General features: G+C 47.9%; 1 protein-coding gene across 3 annotated transcripts in view; it reads right to left on the reverse strand.

Moving 5' to 3' along the window:
- Ulk4 (unc-51 like kinase 4) overlaps window positions 1-26138 on the reverse strand; it is a 294534-nt gene that overhangs the window by 242170 nt on the left and 26226 nt on the right. For all 3 annotated transcript variants that reach the window (XM_057769024.1, XM_057769023.1, XM_057769025.1), the window contains 3 exons: window positions 25212-25258; window positions 20083-20161; window positions 553-660 (listed from right to left, as the gene is read on the reverse strand). In XM_057769024.1, coding sequence (XP_057625007.1) covers window positions 553-660; window positions 20083-20161; window positions 25212-25258 — 234 coding nt within the window. The remainder of the gene's footprint in view (window positions 1-552; window positions 661-20082; window positions 20162-25211; window positions 25259-26138) is intronic.

Below are 26138 nucleotides of genomic sequence, written 5' to 3' on the forward strand. Positions count from 1 at the left end.
GGCAAGGCAGGCACAGCAGGGCAAGGCGGGCACAGCAGGGCAAGGCGGGATAGAGACAGGAAAGTTGGGGAAACAAAACTTTAAAAATACAGTGAGAAACCTGTCCGAACATGTACAGCTCACAGGTGCGAGACGCGGCAGCCCACAATTTTCTAATGCTCATGAGTGTGAGATGTGACAGCCCACAGTTATCTAAAGCTCACAGTGTGAGCTGTGACCACTGACTTCAGTCGCACTTCCCCATCCTACCATGGAAAGTTCCCATAGTCGTGCGCATGTTTGCACGGAGCAGTCTCATTTAAACTAGGGTTTTCTTACTGTGGGAAAGCAACACTGTCTCCTCCCAAAGGACTCGAGACTTAGTCCCTTCGTTTTAAAATACCCTGAGAGAGGGAGTGGAGGAGGTGGAGGAGGGAAGGAGGGACAGGAGGGACAGGAGAGGACACAGGATCACAGGAGATCCCTTCCCCAGAAGTTGACAGTATCTAAGGGGAGAAGGAAGGGGTGTCTGTGGGAGGTTCACAGGGGCCAGAGTTCACCAGGCAGCCTCACCTGGGTGGCAACGAGGTAGATGAGCTGCCCGAGCGTGGGCAGGAGGCACTGCTTCAGCTTGCTGCTCCTGAAGTTCTCCCGGATTAATTCCGTTAAGAGTGTGATCGCCTGTAACGGGAAAGGGTGTCACTTCAGGGTGCCTCGCAGGGCTCCCCCTGCATTGTGGCAACACGGGCTAACACGGCACCTTTAAACCGCTACGCCGAAGTATAACTGGGAAGCAATAACTGTAAGTTCTTATTCTCTTTTTAGCAGTGTAGGTGCACCCGCCACAGCACGTGAGGAAGAGGAGCAGGTTCTCTCCCTCCGCTGCGGGTCATCTTGGCGGCCAGCTCCCTTGCTCACTGGGCCATCTTGCCAGCCCTGTAAAGCCCGCAGTGAGACACATCTGGACAGTGTCTGTGACCGAGACACCCTCGGTTCCCAGCGTTTCTCCTGTTCCGTGGGAAACCCCAGACAACAGTCTTCTCTCGGCCACCCATCTGTAGTTCTCAGTCTCTAATGTTTATGTCCATGCAGCCGTATTCTGGGTATCTTCCCCTGGCCTCTTGGATTCCCACATTTGAGATTTGACCATGTTGTCGTACATATCTATAGCTCATCTTCTCTGCTCTAACGTAATATTCCATTACATGGATATGCCACAATGCATGTTTCGTATCTGAAGTGCTTGTAGAAGGGAATCACGTGGGTGAGGTGTTTGCCCCAGTGTGAAGTCATTCCTCCACCTTCTTTCTCGTCTTCACTGATGGCCACTAAGTCCCCAATCCTCTGAAACTGTCAGTGCCCAGAACTGGTCACCAACAAACGAGGCTGAAGGATGGTGAAAGTACATGATTCTAAGGAGAAAGCTGAGGATGGAATAAGGAAGCTTGGAGTGCAGGGAGGAAAGCAAGAGAAAGCGGGCAAATGCAGGTGCAAGGCGGACAGCTTCCCTTCTATTATGTCTTCTCAATTATGTTTGATGGCTAAGGCAAAAACATAAAACTACATTTAGACAATTACATAAAAATAAAGCATTTGAAAGGGAGAAATTTTCTAGACCACCCTTGAACTAGTAAAATGATGACACTAATGGACTCTGATAAGTTAGTATAAAAACCTAGGAGCAACTACTAAACAAAATCTATGCAAGAGAAGAATTTAGTAACACCACAGGAGAAAAGGTCAAAAGGGAATCGCATGTTCAGCAAACTCCAAGGTAGTAAAAAGGAAACAAAGAAATTTAAGGCAAATGGAAAACAAAAGTCAATTGTCACACATACGAGCAAATATTTTAATAATTACATTAAATATAAGTGACATAAACACAGCAATTAAAAGACAGAGTGGAAGAGTAGAATTTAAACAAAGCATGACCCAACTATAAGCTGCCTACAAGAAACTCACATAAAAGTTTAGTAAAACTGGTAGATGGACTGTAAAGGATGAGAAAAGCTGTAACGGCAGCAGCAAATGGAAATCAATGACAGCTGTATTGATAGCAAAGATGTCTGAGCAAACCAAACTGATCAGAGGCCAATGAAACTTTGCATGACAGTGAACAAGCCAATTCAGCAAAAATGTATGTACACACATATACATATATACATACATCATATACATAGACTGCTTACACACATACCTATACATATATATACATAAATGTATCATTCATAGATTACATACACATATACATATAGTCTATACAGGCATACATACACATATGTGTTCATATACACATCATAAACATAGGTGTGTACGCACATGCATTTGCATGCACAGACACATGTGTGCATATATACATGAATACATCATGCACTAGACATGTATACACATAAATGTTCGCATATGTGTGTATGTGCATGTGTCATGTGTGGACATGTGTACATATTCATGTTCACATATACATATACTCATATATCATATACACGGACACATATGCATGTTCACACATACATGTGCATGCATCGTGGACACAAACATGAATACACATATATGTTTAAATATATACATGTGTTCATATACATATCTACATGTATATATTATATAGACATGTATGTTCATATATATTTACATATGTGTGCATGTATACATAACATGCAGACACACACGTGCACATGCACCAATCCTAAATGTGAATCCCTAGCTATTAACCTGCAAACAATGTAAAGCAAACCCCAGAAAATCCACACTCACAGTCCTATACTTCAAGGCCCACTCCTCTGGCACAGAAGAACCTTTGATGTGAGATTCCCAAATATGGATGGACTAGCATGAGGGCACAGAGAGGCTGGGACTGTGTGTGACTACACAACACTGCTTCAAGAACATAAGGAGATCTCACTACAAAGAGAGAGCTGATGGTCATGGCCAGACAGAAAGACAGCCACAAACAGCACCCAAGAGTGGGTCCAACCAACGGGACAAACCCACAGGGAAACTCAGTGTCACAGGCAGCCTTGAAAACTGACAGCCACCCAGAAAAGCACGAGGGAACCTCAACCTCAGCCAACACCATGCACAGCTGACTCAATGGACCAGCTTAAACACAAACTACAAGCTGTCTAAAGAGTGATCATGAGGTGAAGTTCACTGTCGAAGGCTGATCTAACATAGAAGGCACAGAGACATTGTACAAAAAAGGATGAACAGCTAGCAAATTCACTACCATAGAAAGCAGGGAAATGCAAATTAACCCACAAATGAGACACTGCGGTACACCTATCAGAACAGCTAAAATACAACATCCCAGAGGGAGAGTCAGAACCAATTGGGGTGGTGAGAAGACACATCACTCACACCTAGACAGCGGGGTGTGAACTGGGAAGAAGACACATCATCCACACTTGACAGTGGGGTGTGGATCAGGAGAAGAAGCCACATCACCCACACCTTGACAGTGTGGTGTAGATCAGGGGAAGAAGCCACATCACCCACACCTAGACAGTGGAATGTGAACTTGGGAGAAGTTACATCACCCACACCTAGACAGCGGGGTGTGAATAGGATAGCCATGTTGTAAACCAGTTTGGTGTCTTTAAAAGTCAGGAGTGTGTGCTGCAGCACACACACACAGGCAGAAACAGGACTGCGGTGAGTTTAACGCCAGTCAGTGCTGTATGTAAAACTCCACATCAAAAGCCAAAGTCTGAGGGTGCAGCACAGCAGCAGGCCCTCTGCCTGGCATGCAGAGGTAGGGGTACAATCCCTAGCACTGCAGAAATAAATAAATAAATCAACAACTGAAAAGGAAAATTAAAACCTGGCAATTGTTTGCCCTGGACAGTTCCTCTAGAGACAGGATTTGTAAAAAGCCTGTTTCCAGCAATTCCTCTTGTAATTCTCAAGACTGGAAAGGCCCCAGATGTCTGTCAAAGCACTAATGGTGACATTCAGAGTGGCACGATTGTGCCATGGAAGCTGCTTCAAAAAACAAAACAGGGAGCCAACTACTGATGCACAAACATGCAGACAGAGCACAGGAAACTACACTGCAGGGAAAGCTAAAGACTGCACTGTTTGCTCTCTGAGCCGCACCCCCAAAGGGGCCAAACAGACATGGAGAAGACAGACAAGGTCGTAAGGATCTGGAGGGCCCTCAAAACACCGAGGCTGCTTTCCTGAGCACATCCCAAGGTGCTACCCCTGGGGGGTGCCACTGGGAGCACACCTAGCATCTGTGGAATTTCTATAGCTACAGGAAAAATAGGCTCACTGTTAAAAAAAAAAATCAGACATCTTACACACAGATCTCAGGCTGGATTTTCTGTTTTCAGTGCTAGCTGTTGGGATTCGCAGCATCTCTCGGTTCTATAACCAACTGATGTTTGCAGAGGTGAGTGCCCCAGCAATTGAGACCATTTTAATGCTGCACGCCCTTAAAGCCATAAGCCCAAGGGACTGTAGTCAGAGTCTCGTAAACACACAGAGGGGAGTGATGTGGGATTTCATTGGTCAATAAAGAAACTGCCTTGGCCCATCTGATAGGGCAGAATTTAGATAGGCGGAGTAAACAGAACAGAATGCTGGGAGGAAGAGGAAGTGAGCTCAGACGCGATGCCGCTCTTCTCCAAGGCAGACGCGATGAAGCTCTGACCCAGGATGGACGTAGGCTAGAATCTTCCCAGTAAGCGCACCTTGGGGTGCTACACACATTAATAGAAATGGGTAATCAAGATGTAAGAATTAGCCAGTAAGAAGCTAGAGCTAATGGGCCAAGCAGTGTTTAAAAGAATACAGTTTGTGTGGATTGCTTCTATCCCAATATGGTATGATGGACCACGCCCTCCTGAAGGGTTGATGTGAACACCTTCAAAAAATTACTTCACTCAACTGCCGACTGAGATGAACCTAGCACACAGGTTATACCATAAAAGACCTAAATAACAGTGCCCCCATTCAGCAGGAAGCAGTTTGGAGAGAAATAACTGCGCCCATATTCCCAAATATTGTTTATAAATGTTCTTTTACATTTAAAGGGGGATATGATATAGGTATGAATAATTTGCATTAGTATAGATTTTGCTTTATTGATAGAGATTTAAGGTCAATTTTGTTATATGTATATGTATTTCTGATCTTGATTAAGGTATTGTGATTGTGTAGTTCACTTAAAAATGTAATGTATAGGGGCTGGAGAGATGGCTCAGAGGTTAAGAGCATTGCCTGCTCTTCCAAAGGTCCTGAGTTCAATTCCCAGCAACCACATGGTGGCTCACAACCATCTGTAATGGGGTCTGGTGCCCTCTTCTGGCCTGCTGACATACACACAGACAGAAAATTGTATACATAATAAATAAATAAATATTTTTAAAAAATGTAATGTATATAGGTTGTTAACAGATAATCATTAATAATAATCAAACTTGTAGTCATGTTAGTTAGATTTTCTAGATGTACATAGATATATTTTAGATAGACATTCTTCTTATCTTTCAAAGACTACAGAATAGGATATTTAATGTTTTAATAACTTAGGGTTTTTCATGACAATGAGACACGTCTGCTCCTGACAGCACTAGCTACTTCAAAAGGAAGATGGGCATCGAAGAGGCTCCTTATGGAGTTTGATAGCCATTTGGGCAAGAAACTGCTCTTGCCTGGACTATTGCATAAACTGGACACAGAGAGAGGACTGCTGAAACTGCCTAAAGGTGATATGGCCTTTTGGGGTTCCTGATTCATGAAGGAGTCTCTGAGACATTCTGAAGGACACAGCAGATAGTGACTGAACTGCCTTTGAAATTTCCTGCTTCATGGAAATGTCTATGGATACTATGGGCCTGTAGGCCGAAGATGGATGCCCCAACAGTACAGAGAAACTTTGGGTGACTGTCCAGGCAGCGAGATGTCTCTGTCATTTCTAGAGTTTGTAAGTTGCTTATTTCTTGTTTGCTTAGGTAATATTATATCCTTCTGGAGTCTTTGGTAGAGTTGAAGAATAGATAGTCATAGTTTTCCATTGTTATGATAAAAGATAAAATAGATGTAAGCATTGTAACTAATTTTTGCTTGATAACTGTTTTGTTATATGTAATTTTGCTATGTTAAAGTGAAACACTTTCCTTTTTGTTTAAACAGAAAAAGGGGAAATGATGAGGGATTTCATTGGTCAATAAAGAAATTGCCTTGGTCCATCTGATAGGGCAGAATTTAGATAGGCGGAGTAAACAGAACAGAATGTTGGGAGGAAGAGGAAGTGAGCTCAGATGCGATGCCACTCTTCTCCAGGGCAGACGCGATGAAGCTCCGACCCAGAATGAACATAGGCTAGAATCTTCCCAGTAAGCGACCTTGGGGTGCTATACACATTAATAGAAATGGGTAATCAAGATGTAAGAATTAGCCAGAAAGAAGCTAGAGCTAATGGGCCAAGCAGTGTTTAAAAGAATACAGTTTGTGTGTTGTTATTTTGGGGCATAAGCTAGCCAGGTGGCCAGGAGCTGGGTGGCAGGAATGCAGCCCGCAGCTCTTTCAACAGGGGAGTTACACCAGCAACCCCACATCCCACCTACAGAGTTCATGTGAGTAGCACTTAACAGATCTCTGCAATACCATGATATTGGTTTCCCATTTATCTTTACATTTTAAATAAATATTAATATTAAAAAGAAAGGACAGGGGCTGGAGAGGTGACTCAGTGGTTAAAAGCACTGGCAGCTCTTCCAGAGAACAGGGTTCAAATACCAGCATCCACATGGTGGCTCACAACTGTCTTCAGTCCATCTCCAGAGGGATCTGTCTCCCTCTTGTGGCCTCCTCAGGCACTGCACACACATGGTACACATGCACATTTACAGACAAATGCCATTCACATAAAATGCGATGAGCAGGGTATCAGCATCTCTGGCCCAGGGAAGTGCGTTTACCTCAGAGTGGCTATTGGTGGCCCCACATCCTGACTCCATCCCTCTTCTCTGCCTTCTTCCTGGAAATCAGAGAGCCTAAACCTCCCCCATTGATGGAGGTGGTTTTTGTATTTTATCTGTTGCTTTCATTGGTTAACTAATAAAGAAAACTGCCTTAGCCCATTTATAGGCCAGCCCTTAGGTGGGTGGAGTAAACAGACAGAATGCTAAAAAAAAAAAAAAAGCCAAGTCAAGGAGTCGCCATGATTCTCCCACTCCAGACAGATACAGATTAAGATCTTCCCTGGTAAGCCAGCTCATGGTGCTACACAAAATATTAAAAATGGGTTAGATCAATATGTAAAAGCTAGCCAATAAGAGGCTAAAACTAATGGGCTAGACAATGTTCAAAAGAATACAGTTTCCGTGTAATTATTTCGGGGCATAAGCTAAGCCATGTGGGCGGCCGGGTGCCGGGGACGCAGCCCCGCAGCACATATTACTACACCCCATGCTCAGAAAGAGATGAGAAGAGAACCTTGTTCTGTTGTGTGGGCCCTAAAGCCTCTCCTCAGAGCCACTGCCATACTGTGTCTTTACTGCTAGGGCTTGACCTCTCCTCTGACCTCCCACACTATTTGATGGCTGTCTATGGCGCTGATAACCTTCTTATTCTCCAGCAACCCATTTCAGTGCCTCTCCTGAACCCACATGGAAGACCTTTCAATGCATACACACAATAACATAAACACAAAAGCACTTTGTCAAACTGTGTCGTGCTGAACCTCACCACGCAATGAAGAGATTGGTGATAACAAAATCCCTTTGCCTACTTCTGACACCTCTGACAGATGGCAATAAAATATTCTAAATGTCCTCCTCCTGGGATTAGTTTATATTAGATAAACATGATATACACACAACTGAGCTGGGGGAAAAAAAGGAAGGAAGGAAGGAAGGAAGAAAGGAAGGAAAGAAGGAAGGGAGGGAGGGAGGGAAAGAGAGAGAGACAGAAAGAAAGAAAGAAAGAAAGAAAGAAAGAAAGAAAGAAAGAAAGAAAGAAAGAAAGAAAGAAAGAAAGTTCAAAGACCAAAATGAGACAGGAAAAAAAAAGTGAGGGCCGGGCAGTGGTGGCGCACGCCTTTAATCTCAGCACTCAGGAGGCAGAGGCAGGCGAATCTCTGAGTTTGAGGCCAGCCTGGTCTATAAGAGCTAGTTCCAGGACAGGAACCAAAAGCTACGGAGAAACCCTGTCTCAAAAAAAAAAAAAAAAAAAAAAAAAAAAAAAAAAAAAAAAAAGGTGAGAGGAAATAAGAAACTTGTCCAGCACACAGGCAGCTTTAACTCGGGAGAGCGGGTGGTGATTCTTGATGACTTTGAAATGACTTTTGAAAAGGAACAAGAGACAAACCCCAGGCTTTGTCCTTAGTGCGCTATCACACAGACCATGAACATCAAGATGAGACCCCAAGGCTGTATGAATAAGAAATGGGTCAGTCTGCAAGAGAGAGCCAGAAACAGGACTCTGGTGCTAAAGGAAGCAGTAAGAGAAACATTTCCCCAGAGACGCCAACCGAGCAGGCATCACAGAGCAGGCATCAACAGCAGCCGCACCCCACACTTAGAACCTCCCTCCACCCCAGGGACTGGGCCACAAGGGGTCGGCTAGGCTGGACACCTCAAACATGACCTCGGGCTCCAGGGGTCAGAGTGCTTGGATCTTCAGAGGCTCCCACAGCCTAGAGTGCACATTGCAGCCAGCTGTGTCCAGTGACACCAGGCAAGCGGGGTCAGGGCACTGAGCCAGGGCTCATTCTGCCCACACAGTGGGATTATGAGCTTTCAGATCTACAGGTGCCTACATCTACCCCCAAAGGAGCCCTGAGTGGTCTGGGAACTCCCTTAACAGAATTGTGCTGGGTACCCAGAACTCTACCGTGCCTCCAGGGTAGAGGGACACTGGCCTGAAAGCTGAGGCAGCCTGGAATTCTAGGATGTTCCAGAGTACCGTCTTCCCTTTCACCCTCTGAGCTACCCAAGCCATGGTGCGGGGGACACCAGCCTCTGAGGGACTCAGCCTTCCAGGCCAGAGATGAAGTAGTGGACACTGACAATGACCTTCATGGCTGCCTCTGTGTCAGGTCCCCTGCTGTGCCCATCCAGAAGGACCCCGATCATCACCACCAATCCATTTCACCATATTGATGATACTGCTAACTGGACCTGGTGAGCAGGACCCTGGGTCACATGACAGATGGTAAGAGCCAGACCTTGAAAGGCTCATGGTGTGTGGCACTGGCAGTGACCTCAAGAGACCCACATGGAACACAAGGGAGTTTTCCTTCCAAAGAAAGGGAGGGGGGTTGGAGAGGTGGCTCAGTGGCCACAAACCCAGCTGCTCTCACAGAGGACCTAGGCTTGGTTCTCGGCACCTACACCAGATGGCTCACAGCTGCCTGTAACTCCAGTCCCATGGGATCCGATGCCCTCACTGGCCTGTGTAGGCCACTGCATGCAGGTGGTGCGCATGCAGACAGGGAGGTACATGCATGTATGAAAATAAATAACACAAAATACATCCAGCTGTGGGGGGGTGGCACACACCCTTAATCCTAGTACCCACTGGCTCAGAGACAGGTGAATCTCTGTGAGTCCAAGGACAGTCTGGTCACAAAGAAACCCTGTCTTGAAAAACAAAATAATAAATAGACAGACAGACAGATATTAAAAGATAAGTTATGATACTGCAGGATGCTCTACACGATAAGGTGGTCCAACACTGGGTGAGACCCTCTGGTTGTTGGAGCACCCCACCCTCTTGCTGATCATTGGTGAGCCTGTCTTTTGAGGGAGCATGGCAGCAGCCCCTATCGCGTGCCATGCTACCAGAAACTACTTCTGACAACTGAGATGCTGTACATGACCTGAGGAAAGTTCTAGCTGCCCGAGCCAGCCTGGGCCTTGTCACTCTTCCAGCCACAGCCCCACTCCATCTGGAAGTGATCAGCCAGCCGCACAACTCCGGAATAAACTGGAACACAACCACCTGCCGTGCACTGGCTGGTACTGTAACAAGGGGCAGGGTACACCTGGATTGGTGGGAGGGTCCAGGACACAGCTTGCTAGCAGGCCACTTGCCTCAAGGGCACAGGAACGGGGTTGATCCGTGAACCAAGTACAAACACTACTTTTAGGGAATAATTTATCCACAAGGCCAAACCCACCAGCGTTCCTCACTGCCTGTGTCCACGGCTGAGGCTCTCACAGTATCGCTGCTCGGCTGCCTCCCCCACTGAAGGAACAGGGCTGCTCACAGGGGCATTTGCACAGTACAGCAGCATCCGTGCAGATCAGAAGGCTGCTTCACTGCAAACCCCCCAAAATGGGGGCTCAGAAAAGCAGTGGGGAAAGGAACCCCTGAGAACCACAACCTTGGGATTAGACAGAAGAGGACTGCAGGAAGAGCCGGGTCAGCTCTGGCGGCTGGTGGCCAGGGGGTCAGAAGCTTGGAGCAAACCTGCATTTTTACATATTTAAACAGACGAACGATAAACAGAAACAGTATGGAGGCAGGTTTTCCCTGAGAGCACAGTTTAGAAACCATGGTTCTCCAGATGAGTGATCACCAGAGGGCAGACACAGTCAGCTGGAAGAGCTGACCTTCATCAGGACTCCGTGACTGGAAAACAAGGCCTGTGCTCACTTCAGCTGACCTGGCTACCGCCTCTGTTGAGAGCCTGACTAACGGAGAATGGGCCAGCCTGAGTCTCTGAGGTTCCATGAGGCCACCAGGTAGCAGGCTAGTGGCATCAGAGTCCTCTGATGCTGGAGGGGACAGAATGGGTCAGACATCCCTGCTGACTGAACTTGGGCTAGGTCTACCTACCATCCAGATAGCTGCCTCCACCATGCAGCTCACCCTGGGTTCCTACCCCACCCCCAGCAGCCCTCAGAGTCACCGCCCTGGCAGATGAGTCCCGTGTATTCACCACGGTTGACCAGACTCAGCTGACAATGGGTAGTAGGCTCTGGCTGAGCCGGTCCCTTCAGGAACGTTTGCCTCCCTGGTTTCTCCCTTCCCAGTTCCTGAGACCAACAAAAAGGGAAGGGTAGCATCTGCCTGTGCCTACATCCATACTTTCTTGCTAGCCACACAAGGAACACTCATTCCGTGCACTTCGCCTAAGTGATAACAATGCTCCTTTGTTTTGAGTAACTTAGCTCTTTCAAGACTCCCCAAACCATTAGTTTTATCACTTTTAATTAAGTCAGGCAGACAGGGCCACTGCGATGGCTCAGTGGCCACCAAGGCTGATAGGCTGAGTTCCATCTCCAGGACTCAAGTGGCAGGAGAGAGCCAGCTTTTCCTGACCTCTACACTGTGATCCCACAGGAATACACAAAGAATTTTTTTAATTTAAGAAAATGTTGGACCGGGTGGTGGCGCACACCTTTATATCCCAGCACTCATGAGGCAGAGGCAGATGGATCTCTGTGAGTTTGAGGCCAGCCTGGTCTACAAGAGCTAGTTCCAGGACAAGCTCCAAAGCCACAGAGAAACCCTGTGTCAAAAAACCAAAAAGAAAAGAAAAGGAAACCAAGGCTAATGTATCCAGGTGCCAAGTCCCCATAGCAGAGCTGGCCTCTGATCTCCCCTCCTGACCACACTCCATGGCACCCTCCGTGGAAGCAGTAGTGGCAGTAATGTGGAAGTGGCTGGCAATCTGTCACCCAGCGTGGAGCCGTTTCCACAGCAACATCATCTGCTTTCCCCAGGACAGGACCCTGTGCCAGGACTTTGGCTACTCCTGCCTGGGGTCTAAAGAGGATGGCGGGAAATCCATTTCCTCCTCCAGGTTCCAGGCTGCCACATCGGTGTGGTCACCCACACAGAGGCATAAATGATACATATGTTGTTACATTTATTTACTCTATAGTGGGGTGCATATGCCTCAGCAAACATGTGGCAATCAGAGGACAACTTTCAGGGATCGGGCCTCTCCTCCCACCACATGGGCCCTGGGGACTGAACTCAGGTCGTCAGTCTTGGCTGCAAGCACCTCTGCCTGATAAGCCATCTTGGCTGCCCCAGTGATACATGTGGTAGCAGTACACATGCAGTCACCACAGAAATGTTTCTGGTAGAGCCGAATTGACTGTCACACCATGGAAACTGGCTCTGCTGGATGCGACAATGATGTAAATGTCACAGCACAAAGACCCTCGTGCCCGTGCTGCAGCTGTGAGTCTGCGGGGTGGTGGGCAGGACTTGCTATCATACTCCACAAGGCTGGACCTCAACTCTCCCTCAGATGGTGAGAGCTGAAAGGACTCTCATGTGAAACTGCATTTTTGTTCTGCTTTGGGGATATGTTCTCGTGATGTCTGAGCGATTCCTTCAGCCCCTGGGTCACTTTCCATGTTTCTTTCATCTACCAGTGCATCAAATGCAAATGGACGGCTAGGCTAGCCTTCAGGGACAGCAGGATTACACTGTATTCAGACTCCCATGTCTCTGTAAGCTGCTAGAGAACACAACAGAGGTGCCCTCCCATCCATGTGACAGTGGACATAAAAGTCAGTCAGAGCCACAAACACAGAAGGGAACCTCGTTCTACAAGATGCCAGAGAAGAAACTGAGCACACATCCATATGAGAAATTAGGAAGTGTGTCTTTGATGTAGGAGGGTCTTCTATCTATCTGTTGCTTTCATTGGTTAATTAATAAAGAAAACTGCTTGGCCTGATAGGTCAGAACATAGGTAGGTGGGGAAGACAGACAGAATTGTAGGAGGAAGAAACCAGAGACAGGAAGACGCCATGAAGCTCCAGCCTGAGATGAACATAGGATAGGATCTTTCCCAGTAAGCCACAACCCCGTGGTGACACACAGATTACTAGATATGGGTTAAAGCAAGATGTGAGAGTTAGCTAAGAAGAGACTAGCTATAATGGGCCAGACAGTGTTTAAATGAATACAGTTTCTGTGTTATTATTTCCGGGGCTAAGCTAGACGTGCGGAAGCCGGGCGGGATGAAAAGCAGGCCTGCTCGCCTCATCACTACAATTGGCACCCTATTGCAACATGTCTTGTAAAGATTATTTGCTGAGACTCATTCAATACAAAAGTGATGTGTCAGGAAGTCAGGGCTCCACCCAGTCACAGAACCCAACGTCAGGGCATCAGGGCTCCACACAGACACAGACCAAGAATGTTTTGTATGTATGTGTGCATGTATATACACACACATACGTGATGATCCATTTATCACGTATCATTTTTCCAGAAAATCGGCACTAAAATCACATATATGCACAAATGCAGAAGAAACTGATGTGCCCACGTTACTGGAGCTTTCCAGCTGATAAAGCATCTATTTCTCGGGATAGGTTACTGCCACTGCTCTTGGTTGCCCACCAGAAGGTGGTGCTAAGACCCTGGGACTGAAGGCACCTCACATATGCCACAAGACATGAAAAAATCTACCTGGTGCTGACCAGGAAGCTTCCTCCCTGCTCTCTCACCCTCACGGTACCAGGAAGGTAGCAGGCTGCTGGGGGAGCTGTGGACACTGTGACCTGGGCAATGACTGACCCGTGAGGAACGCGACCGCGTGCAATAGTGCCATGACTGTTACGGAGCTAACCAAGCACTGTCTGGTTGGCTTTCAGGCTTGATCCACACACAGCAGGAAATACACACCTGTTTCTGCTCATCTGGGCTTAGAACCCGCAGATGGGGAGCTCACAGATCCTAGGAGTCAACCTACTACCACTAGCTCGCTAAATGGACACAGTATCCAAATGCCTTCCAAATACTACCCTTATACCCGCACGTAGGTGCAGCTCTGCCTCCAGCAGAGACGCTTCTGTTTGCAGTGGACAGTAGTAATACGAAGACTCACAACTGGTCAGAGTGGAGAAAGAAGTGCGTGTGGAGAGCTCAGCCCTGAATGAGACACCTATCACACACATACACACGCACATGCACACACGCCCACCTGGTCACAGTGGAGACAGCAAGTGACTGTGGAGAGCCCTAAATGAGACATCTATCACACACACACACACACACACACGTACTCACACACGCACACACACACATACATGTACTCACACACGCACACACACACACACACACATACCTGGTCGCAGTGGAGAAAGCTAGTGGCTTGTGGAGAGCCCTGAATGAGACATCTCACACACACATACACACACGCACACCTGGTCACAGTGGAGAAAGCTAGTGGCTGTGGAGAGCTTGGCCCTGACTGGGACTCTGTATCACCCCCACCCAAGCATGCTGCAGCTTGCCAAGCATGGTGGAAGATGAATGGAGAGGGGTAAGGGACAGAGTCAGGGGAAGCTGAGCAAGCAGTGTGTTCTGGACGCGGCAGGACAGCTGTTCTCATGAACTCCCAGCAGGTGCGGTCACCCGCAAGTCTGGCATTGTGGCACAGAGTGACAAGGGGGCCATGGACAACCAATGACTTTGGAAGCAGGAGGGTCACTTTGCGTTACAGGTATAGTCCCTGTAGGCCAACCACACTCCAGTGGATGATCTCACACCCATTAGTACACAGACAGCCCAGAGAGGGGTGGGGAGAGACAAACAGAGTTGGGGGTGGGGGGACAAAGCTGAGGTAGGAAGCTAGGAATGGGGTTGAGTGTGATCAAAACACATTGTATGACATTCTGAAAGAATTAATGAAATATGTTATTGTCTGTTCCATGCTTTTTTGCTTTCAATAACTTTGTGTCCTGCCCCAACCAGCTCATTGAAGTATAATTAATTAATTGAACACATTTTCAATAGAAAATAAACAAAAGCTTGTTTACCAGAAAAATCCAAGTGCGAGTTCACTGAAATTAGCCACATCACATCAGGGCTGTAAATGATGACATCCGAGATGTGACTGCAAGCCAGGCCCATCCTAGTCACCCCCAGGTCACATTTTATCCTGAGCTTTCAAATGTCTTTTCTTGGTTTGCTGGGAAGGGGGTTGTTTGGAAGGTTTATATAACTACATTGCTATAAATAGAAACACACACTTTTATAATTAGAATATTTACAATAATAAATGCTGCAAAGAAAAACTGTAGAGGAAACCAGGTTCTAGTGTCGACAGGAAATGCAGGTGTCCCCAAAGGTGTGGCGCACACCACTCCAGCCCCAGAGGGGTTTCAGAAGGAGAGGAGAATTAGGCGAAGCTGCCTAAAGTGACGGCCAGGGACCCAAACGCAGCCTGGGAGAGTGGCTTGGCTCTTAAGCGTGCCTGCGGTTCTTGCGGAGCCTCGGGGGTGTTCCCAGCGCCCAGCAACCCCAGCTTCAGGAGATCCAGAACCCTCTTCTAACCTCCAGGACATCTGTCTGTACTCACACAGAGACACACAAATATGCATAAGTAAAAATGAAGTCATATGAATTGTAGCTATGAGCAAACTGATATTATTTTCTTTTAAAATGCCTCAGAAAGAAAGCGAGTGAGAAGCAGAAAGGAAGAAGGAGAGAAGAAGCGGGGAGATGGAGGACCAGAAGATGGCTGAGTGCTGAGATTGCCTCAGTTTACCGCACTCTTTACTTTTATGTTTTGAAATTTTCCAGAGTAAGAAAACGTCCATGAAAGGGTTATCCTGCGCCATTGGTTCTCGGGCTTGCAGGCATATGTTCAGCATCCTAAAGCATCTACTGCCTTCCAGAGACCAAACACACAGACCACACACGAGGGCTCATCCTGAGAGCTCTTACACAGGAACAGCAAGGGGCTCCAGACCGGTCAGCACACTAGACAGCTCTACTCTTCAGTACAGAGCCAAAGAAGAAAGCTTAGACTTGGCCAGCGCCCTTCTGTAGAGAAACAAGGTCGGAAGAAGCCGAGCAGGTCAGAGAGAGTTTCACACAGACCAGCCCTCAGGAGTTCTGAACCGGGGCCCACCAATGGCACCTCAGGAAGTCACACAGGCAGCCAAGTCTGCCTGGGATTACGCTGATCTTGGTAACCCTCAAACGGAACTGATCAACACAACTGCCAGATTCTGAGCGGAAATGCCTCAACACTGTAAAACGTAACCAGTACCTGTGCCTACTAATCCTCCAGATTAAAGACAACCGGCCACAGGTGCTACATTTTCCCCAATGCTTGGCTGCCCCCTGGTGGCTTCTGAGATTGATACAGCCAACTACTTACAAAAGTATCTTAAAGTGCATGAAAGAAAAAAAATATAAATATAGAATACAGCCGGATGTGGTGGCGCACGCCTTTAATCCCAGCACTCAGGAGGCAGAGGCAGGTGGATCTTTGTGAGTTCAAGGCCAGCCTGGTCTACAGAGCGAGTTCCAGGACATCCAGGCTGTTACACAGAGAAACCCTGTCTGGAGAAAAAACAAAAAACAAAAAACACCACACACACACACACACCACTACCAGAAAGATGTACCTACAGCTATTTCAACACACTGTGTAAATTCCCCATTTTCAACAAAATCTAGTTCACTATATGTGTGTTCACTTCAAAACTGTCCACCAGCAGTTAAACATACACTGTTTCTTTCTGTGGAATCCAGGGCCATAGCCCGACAGCAAAGTCTGTCTCTCCCTAGGGATAGATGATCAGCAGAACACAGATTCTCATCTTGTGGCGCCACACCAGGTCAGGACCCCTGAGCTTAGTAACCAGCTGTCAGCCGGCACCTGATGTTTCCAGGCTGTGGCGTTGTCTCTGACAGCTGGGGACAGCTGTGTCCCAGTGACCAGGCATGGAAAGAGTGCTTCCTTACCTGATAATACATTTGGAATGAATATGGTACTTTCAATTTCTGCCAAATATAATATCCTATTAAAGTTATAAAATCTGGGGGCTGGGGAGATGGCTCAGTCAGGGTGTGGACCTGAGTTCAGACCCTAGTATTAAGGGTATGAAGGCAGGCGTGGGCATCCCCAAGATCATGGCCAGCCAGTCCCGACCATCAGTGAGACCCCTGTCTGCAGGGACAGGTGGAGGCATGACAGTGGCAGACACCTGACATCAGCCTCTGGCCTTTGTGTGCACGTGTGCACCTAGACGTACACGGACAGACACACACACTACACACAAAAATGAAATAACTCATGGGTGAGGTTGTGAAGTAGGAAGTGAGAAAGAAACAAGAGGGTGGTGTCCACGCCCCTGCATCTCAGCCAATAAAACACGAGCTGGCAGCGGGGAGGGGGGACTGCAAGGGACAGAGACAGAACCTCGCGGAGGTGGCCTGAGACAGCCTGGCCACAGCATGACCCAGGAAATGATGGCCACAGGCTCTCCATGGACAACAGCAAGAGCAAGCATCGGGAGGACCAGCCATAGGTGTGGAGGAAAGAGAGAGGCAATCCTGTCACTAGGGTGACTCCATGGGATTCCTTCAGTGGGGACCATCTGTCAGCCACAGACACGGCGAGTCCTTGGCACGAGACTCCATGGGAATAGAGGAAGCTTCTCAGCTTCGGGGCTGACCTCTGCCCGGCTTCCCCCAGTCATGACATGAGGCAGCCCTCGTCTTCAGATTCCTTCTCTGACATCTCCAAGGGGAAAGGGGAGGCGAGGGAGACCTGGCTCTGGCTGAAGAGGTGAGTGGCTCCACCCTCCCTCATGGCTCTAAGTGTGTCCCTGCTGAAGCCATGTGCTCGTCAAGGAGAACAACCTTCTCCATAGAAGAAGACCAGGATTTGGGCGAGCATGTGAACAGCTGAGTTCCCTGATGGAACCCTAAAACAAGATCTCCAGAGAAGCCGGCCCTGTGGACAAGAGCAGCCACACCCTGGACACCTCTCAATACCCCCAGATGGTCACTTCGTGGTATGTCCCACTCACGTCCACGACAAGCGCCAACCACGACTTTCGCTCCAGCCCAGAGCTGCCGTTCGTTATTGTTCACGCTGCTGGTGCCTCACAGAGAGAGCAAGCCACGCTCCGTCCACTCTATTAGACATGGGGCGGTACAGGTAGCACACAGATATGCATCCCTCCACACGTCACACAGCACTGAGTGTGTGTGATAACAAACATGGCTCTGGGAGACACAGCGGGTTTTGCGGAATCACCACGTCCATTCTCTTTCCCACCAGCAGCCTGGGAAAGTCACTGCTCCCCGTGCCTTCCAGCATCTATGTGGAGTTTGGAGTTTTGACAGGGGGACTATGTGACATGTCGTTCTGGCTTCCGTTTGCAGGTCTATGATGATTCAGCATTGCATATATTAAACATAGAATTCATACTGCTAGCTTCTGCTGCTTTCAGATGCTATCACGGTGATTAGCAAATCTGTCAAGGGCATCAGAGTAACGGAGAAACTGTATGTCAGGGTGAGTGATGGCTAGTCTGGTCAACTTAACTGGAACTGAAAGCAGCTGGGACAAGCCCTGGGCAGACCTGGAAGGGCTTTCTCAGTCAGGTCACCCATAGGAAGGCACACAACACCTTCCCAGAGAGCCCAGACCTGAGGAGGCCCTCAGAAAAGCACTGCGTTTTGTCTGCCTGCTCCACCCTTTGCCGGTTTGTCTACCCTGTCGCTGCTGTCACCATCCTGAGCTGGCATCAGACTCGAGTTTCTTCGGCCTTCCAAAAAGGGCTGAAGACGGGTGTCTCTCCAGGAATCCTCCAGGTCTTCAGCACCAGACGAGGACTGCTGGGGCCTCCAGCCTTGTACATAAGAAACTGCTGGGCTCTTAGCTTCTCCAGAATGTGGCCGGCCACTCCGAGGCAGCCCAGTTGGATACATACGAGCCAGTCCAGCACCCTCCTCTCGGCTCTTACTCAGCCCACCCATCCTGGACACCCAGTTTCCCCAAAGATATGATGTAGTTCACCAACGTCCCCACCCTCTCACTGAACCTTCTCCAGCATTTTAGCGACACCCAGGATTTCATGGTTCATGAGGCCCCTAGGATCCCCTCTCTCATTTGGAATCCAATCCTGAGCCCCAGACAAACTCCGCAACAAGTCTCCACAGTGTGGCCCTGGACAGCTCACTGGCTATGCCGTCCGCCAGTCCCCACAGCCAGTTTTACCTATGCTCACATCCTGGCTCTTGAGCTTCTCCACTGCTGGCTCCTCACAGGAGCTGCTCATCCTGTGGGGCCCACTCATTCCTTCACAGCCCTCCGCCTCTCGCTGGGTGACCCATCCCTGCAGGAAGTCCTCCTGACCGAATGATCCCCCGCAGCTTCAACACCACATCCCGGTTCCGCCCTACAAATGTTTCACCAACCCCAAGCTCCAGTCTTTAGCCTTGAAGACCATGGCGATGTTCGGCTACTTGACTCTTGAGGATAAAGATTGTGCCAATCAGCAGGAGAGACAGAGGGAGTCGTCAGCTCTCCCGAGCTGGTGTAGAGACACAGCGGCAACGCTTTCCACACAGGTCTGGAGTCGCTGGGTAACTACATAAGACACTTTTCTTTCTTTCCCCTTTCAGTTGTTTGAGCCAGGGTTTCACTATGTAGTCTTGGCTGACTGGAGCTCCGATGTAGACCAGGTCTGCCTCTACTAGGATTAAAATGTGCACCACCACACCCGCTAAAACCCTTTCTAATACCAGCGCTCAGTGTGGGCCCTAGGGGGATCCCCAGCACAACCCTAGATCCAAATGTCCTCAGTACATAAGGGACCCTCAAACCCTGGGCTCACCTGCCAGAGAACAGCTGTCATAGGACAAGGGGAAATATTAAATTCAGGATGAAAACCCAGAAGAAACTGGCTTAAATGTGAGTGTGCTCTTAACCATCCCGCAGCCTCTGCGTCCAACCAGAGGCCAAGTTCTCCATCAGGCTGAACTGTGGATTAGAGTCCAGGGCTGGGAGGACCCCAAGGTCTGTGTCTTACAACAACCACAATTCCTCAGATTAAAATTAAACGAAGGCCAATGAAAGCTATGTGCCATAAACTACAAAAACCAAAATCGATCTTCTCTGCCACACTTAACATGTCAGTAAAGAAAGACGTCACAGGGGCTGGAGAGATGGCTCAATGGTTAAGAGCACTGCTTGCTCTTCCAAAGGTCCTGAGTTCAATTCCCAGCAACCACATGGTGGCTCACAACCATCTGTAATAAGATCTGGTGCCCTCTTCTGGCTTGCAGAGAGAATACTGAGAATACTGTATACACAATTAATAAATCAATCTTTTAAAAAAAAAAAAGAAAAGAAAAGAAAAAGAAAGACGTCACCTCGATAACTGGCACATTTTCCTCAAGTTCTGTGGTGTGCAAGGCCAGCAAGCCAATCACGCGAGCAACCTTGGACCGTCTGGAGAGAGAGAGAAAACACAGGCTCTGAAGTGCAGCCAGGCGTCAACCACCACTGCTAGCCACCATGTACATACGATGAGCTGACTTAGCTGTATGACGGGGAAGTGGGGCCGACAAGAGGGCTCAGTGGGTACTGGAGCTTGCCACCAAGTCTGATGACCTGAGCTCAATCCTGGACCCCACATGGTAGGAAGAGAGAACCAGCTCCTGAAGGCTGACCTCTGACCCCCATGGTGCACTGGAGCAAGCACACAGCCACTCAGATGCATGTATTGAGACAGCGCAGGCCCACTTTGCAGGGAAACTCCTTATCACACACACAAGGAGCGTGAGTGGCAGTGTCAAAGTTTAGACAGTTTGTGGCTTATAAAACGCAGAAATGGAAAACCTTACAATTAGACCGTTATGAGCACTTTTCTGTTTTGCTTAATTTTCCCCTTTATTTTTACTTTATAAGTATTTGTGGTTTTGCCTGTATGTAGTATGAATGTGTACCATGTGCATGCAGTGCCCATGGAGGCCAGAAGGGGGCCCCTGATTCCCTGGGACTGGAGCTGCAGATGGTTTGACTCCCCAGTCCTCTGTGAGAGCTGCAGGCTCCTAACCACGGCACCACCCTCTGGCCTCTTTTCTTCTATTGTCATAAACACTGGTTTCAAGGAGGTGGCTCCTGCTCTCCCACAGAAAAGGACATTGGTAAAGTACTATGCAGCGGGATTTGAAAACAGTAATGTAGAAAAGTCATGTTGATTAGAAAAAACTCGCTGGAGGAAAAAGCAAGGACGTGGAGGGGACTTGTTGGGGAAGGGGGTGCAGTGGAAAGCAGGGGTATGAGAAAGGGTAACGGCTGAGATGCCACCAAAGGGCACCGCATACATGTGAAACTGTGAGGTAAACAAATTTTAAACCTTTGTCTCATGGAAAACTAACATGGTGAAGAATTAAGATCCACTCTCATTGTTTCCTGGCTTCTTAGGAAAGGCTTTGCCAGACTCAAGGAAACAAGTCAGACTCAGATATGTGGCCAGGGCAGCCTGTGTCCATCTCCCACAGCAGAGCCGGCCCTGACACGGGACAGCGTGTGTCCACCTCCCACAGCAGAGCCGGCCCTGACACGGGACAGCGTGTGTCCATCTCCCACAGCAGAGCCGGCCCTGACACGGGACAGCGTGTGTCCATCTCCCACAGCAGAGTGTGCCCTGACGCGGGACAGCGTGTGTCCATCTCCCACAGCAGAGCCGGCCCTGACGCGGGACAGCGTGTGTCCACCTCCCACAGCAGAGCCGGCCCTGACACGGGACAGCGTGTGTCCACCTCCCACAGCAGAGCCGGCCCTGACACGGGACAGCGTGTGTCCACCTCCCACAGCAGAGCCGGCCCTGACACGGGACAGCGTGTGTCCACCTCCCACAGCAGAGCCGGCCCTGACACGGGACAGCGTGTGTCCACCTCCCACAGCAGAGACGGCCCTAACAGGCCTCAACTCTTGCTGCTTCTCTAGATGAGAGCTCATCACCTGGCTCCCAGGATGTCACTGAACCCCTGATTCTCCTGCCTCAGCTTCCTGAGGACTGCAGATGAGCGCTGTCATGCCTGGCTACTTCTGAGTGTCTTATACATCAAATGCCAAAAGCTTTAAACCACAATCAAGTAAGTCCCATAGATGAAAACGTACAAGAAATCCCCTCTCCTTGATGAGAGCTGACTAGACATAGAACCCTCAGGAGTCTGCAGAGATGAAAGACAGATTCATTTACCTGTGATAACCGTAAACCAAAAGGTTGGAGGTGGAGTAGAAACCCTACTGACCCAGAGAGATGAAAAATCCAGATGCAGTGGTGTGCATACCTGTACCCCAGAACTATGCGGGGCAGAGGCAGGAGGATAGGAAATGGTCTCAGGTTGTCAATAACATTAAAAACACGTGTGTTGCCCATCAAAATCCCAGCAAAATTCTTCAAAGACCTCAAAAGAATGGTACTCAACTTCATTTGGAAAAGCAAAAAACCCAGGATAGCCAAAACAATCCTGGGCAATAAAAGAACTTCTGGAGGCATCACAATCCCTGACCTCAAATTCTACTAAAGAGCTACAGTACTGAAAACAGCCTGGTATTGGCATAAGAACAGACAGGAGGACCAATGGAACCGAATAGAAGATCCAGATATCAATCCACACATCTTTGAACACCTGATCTTTGATAAAGAAGAAAAAATATCAAGTGGAAAAAAGAAAGCATATTTAACAAGTGGTGCTGGCATAACTGGATATCAACATGTAGAAGAATGAAAATAGACCCATATCTATCACCATGCACAAAACTCAAATCCAAATGGATCAAAGACCTCAACATAAAGCCAGTCACACTGAACCTTATAAAAGAGAAAGTGGAAAGTACACTTGAACGCATTGGCACAGGGAACCACTTCTTAAATAGAACCCCAGCAGCACAGACACTGAGAGAAAGAATAAATGAGACCTCCTGAAACTGAAAAGCTTCTGTAAAGCAAAGGACATGGTCAACAAGACAAGACGACAGCCTACAGAATGGGAAAAGATCTTCACTAACCCCACATTAGACAGAGGTCTGATCTCCAAAATATACAAAGAACTCAAGAAATTGGACACCAAAAGATCACATAATCCAATAAAAAAAAAAATGGAGTATAGACCTAAACAGAGAACTCTCAACAGAGGAATCTAAAATGGCTGAAAGACACTTAAGGAAATGTTCAACATTCTTAGTCATCAGAGAAATGCAAATCAAAACAACTCTGAGATTCCATCTTACACCTGTAAGAACGGCCAAGATCAAAAACACGACAACTTACGCTGGAGAGATTGTGGGGTAAAGGGAACACTCCTGCATTGCTGGTGGGAGTGCAAGCTGGTACAGTCCCTCTGGATATCAGTGTGGCGATTTCTCAGAAAATTAGGAAACAACTTTCCTCAAGACCCAGCAATACCACTTTTGGGTATATGCCCAAAGGATGCTCAATTGTGTCACAAGGACATGTAATCAACTATGTTCATAACAGCATTGTTTGTCATAGCCAGAACCTGGAAACAACGTAAATGCCCCTCGACTGAAGAATGGATAAGGAAAATGTAGTACATTTACACAATGGAGTACTACACAGCAGAAAAAAAATAATGACATCTTGAAATCTGCAGGTTGTAGGGTAAAGAGAACACTCTTGCATTGCTGGCGGGAGTGCCAATTGGTACAGCCACTTTGGATGTCAGTGTGGTGATTTCTCAGAAAATTAGGAAACAACCTTTCTCAAGACCCAGCAAGCCAGGCGGTGGTGGCGCACGCCTTTAATCCCAGCACTTGGGAGGCAGAGGCAGGCGGATCTCTGTGAGTTCGAGACCAGCCTGGTCTACAAGAGCTAGTTCCAGGACAGGCTCCAAAACCACAGAGAAACCCTGTCTTGAAAAAGCAAAAAAAAAAAAAAAAAAAAAAAAGACCCAGCAATACCACTTTTGGGTATATATCCAAAGGGCCACAAGGACATGGGTTCAACTATGTTCATAACAGCATTGTTTGTCATAGCCAGAACCTGGAAACAACGTAAATGAGAGTAAATAAGGAAAATGTGGTACCTTTACATAATGGAGTACTACACAGCAGAAAAAATAACGACAGCTTGAATTTTGCAGGAAAATGGATGGAACTAGAAAACATCATTTTGAGTGAGGTAACCCAGACACAGAAAGACAATTATCACATGTACTCACTCATAGGTGGTTTTTAAACATAAAGCAAAGTAAGCCAGCCTACAATATACGATCACAGAGAACTTATACAACATGAGGACACTAAGAAAGACTTACATAGATCTAATCTACATGGGAAGTAGAAAGTATAAAACAGACAAAATCTCCTGAGTAAACTGGGAGCATGGGGACCTTGGGGAAGGACTGAAGGGGGGAAGGGAGAGGCAGGGAGGGGAACAGAAAAAAATGTAGAGCTCAATAAATATCAATAAAAAATAAAAAACATTAAAAACCACGTGCGTTTTGGGGAGGACAGACACAAAGTCACAGCACGCCTTGCTAAGTCTGTGTTCCTCTATGTAGGACAAACTTGAAAAGCTGAAAGTAGCACGTGAGAGAACAAGGCCGCCCAGCGGAGGGAGGGCTGCCCGCTGTCCACCCTCAGCTTCATCCAGTCAAAACTCCCATGGCTGGGCAGAGTGGTGCACACCTCTAACCCCAGCACCCTAGGAATTCAAGGCCAGCCTGTGATACATATTAAGACCCTTTCTCAAAAAATAGAAAATAACAATTAAAACACACCTTTTTAGCAAATGAAATTCAATTTAAATAGTAAAAAAGGTTTTTAAACAGTGCTTGGAAAGAATTTAATCACTTTCAAGTCAGCAGGGGGCGCTCCAGACTGAAAAATGATATCCGCCTAACAGCAGCTGTTTCCATGGCTGCAGGACGCTCAGCTGTTACCCAGCATCCCAGTTCCAGGGAGAACAGCGGCTGGGATACAAAAAAATCACAACACTGCCAGTGTGGACCAGTCTCAGAAGCAGCAGCTCCGTCTTCTGGCCTCACTCACTTGGCCAAGGATGTACTGAATGGGTAACCCAACCACCACAGTGAGGATCAGCAGGGGCAGATCTGGGGTCCCCACCACACACTTCTGTACCCCACATAAACTCCTCAGAACAGCCCATCATGTGATCACGTCCCACCAGCAGGAGAGCCAGAGCCTGCAGCAACCATAGAGAAGACACTCTGTAGGAGTTCCCTTGGTTTCCAGGACACCATGGGGAAGCTCCTGCCCCGGGAAGGAAAGAGAGTGACAGAGGCAGCACAGCCCAAAAGGCAGGGCCAGGAAAGTGACGGCCTATATTACAGAGTGTCCCACTCCGGATTGAGAAAACAAAGCAGCAGCCACTTCCACACCTCTCCTCGCTCATCTGTGAGAGACTCGGGATTGCCTCAGATTCCCTTAGGATGACCGGACTGTGCTTATGAGGAGCAACTATAAAACCCCCAAGAATAGGTTTTAAAATACGAATGTTACTTACATATCCCAGTTTGGAGCTATTCTCAAATGCTGGATTAGCAACTGGAACTAGAATTAAAAAAAGAGAAACATTGAAATGTAAGTTTTATTCAGCAGAGCATCCAAAGCAGTATCTGAATTAACAGGGAAATCTATACAGCTGAGATGGGAACACCCCAGGGAGGCAATTACAGACAAACGACAGACACGCAAATGCAGCCAGTGTGCCAGCAAGAAACATAAACAAACGCTAAGACCAGGGCACCGGAGACAGGGCTCAGCGGTTGAAAAGTATGTTCTCTTGCAAAGAACCCATGTTCAGTTCCCAGTATCCACACAGTGGCTCCAGGAGACCTGTCCTATTACTAATAGCCCTAACATTTGGCTTCCCACCCCCAACAGACACCCCAACCTTCATACTGACTTAGGAGCAAAATAAACTGAAACTCTTCAGGCCGACCTTGGAGACCCAAAAGAAAGCGCCACCCGACCACTGAGGAACTGTGCAAACCCCAGGGTTACCAATAACGCCCTAAGGAGTACCCTCCCAGGAGAGCAGAGAGCAAGGACTCTGAGGCCTGACATCCTTCTATCCATCGGAAGCCCTGGCGTCTCTCCAGGGGACCCAGAACAGGAGCCCGACCGACTACAGAATGAATCCAAGGCAAGCACAGGACACTTAGACCGTAGCTCAGAAGAGAAGCTGGGACCTTGTGTGGTTCAGTGGTGGAACACTCGCCTAGCCTAAGGCCCTGGGTTTGATCCTCAGTACCACCACAGAAATAAATGAACTGTTTCAGTCACGGTTTAGTGCTTTTATTGACCCATGCTCTGGTCAGGCTAAGGAACCGCCCTACTACTGAACTCCAGGCCCCAAGCTTTTGCACTAACGCCCCTGAAACACAAAGGCCAGCAGCAGGAGGCAGGTGGTCCCTGGGAGGCGTCCCCC

This window comes from Chionomys nivalis, chromosome 4 (assembly GCF_950005125.1).
Source record: "Chionomys nivalis chromosome 4, mChiNiv1.1, whole genome shotgun sequence".
NCBI classification, from domain to species: domain Eukaryota; kingdom Metazoa; phylum Chordata; class Mammalia; order Rodentia; family Cricetidae; genus Chionomys; species Chionomys nivalis.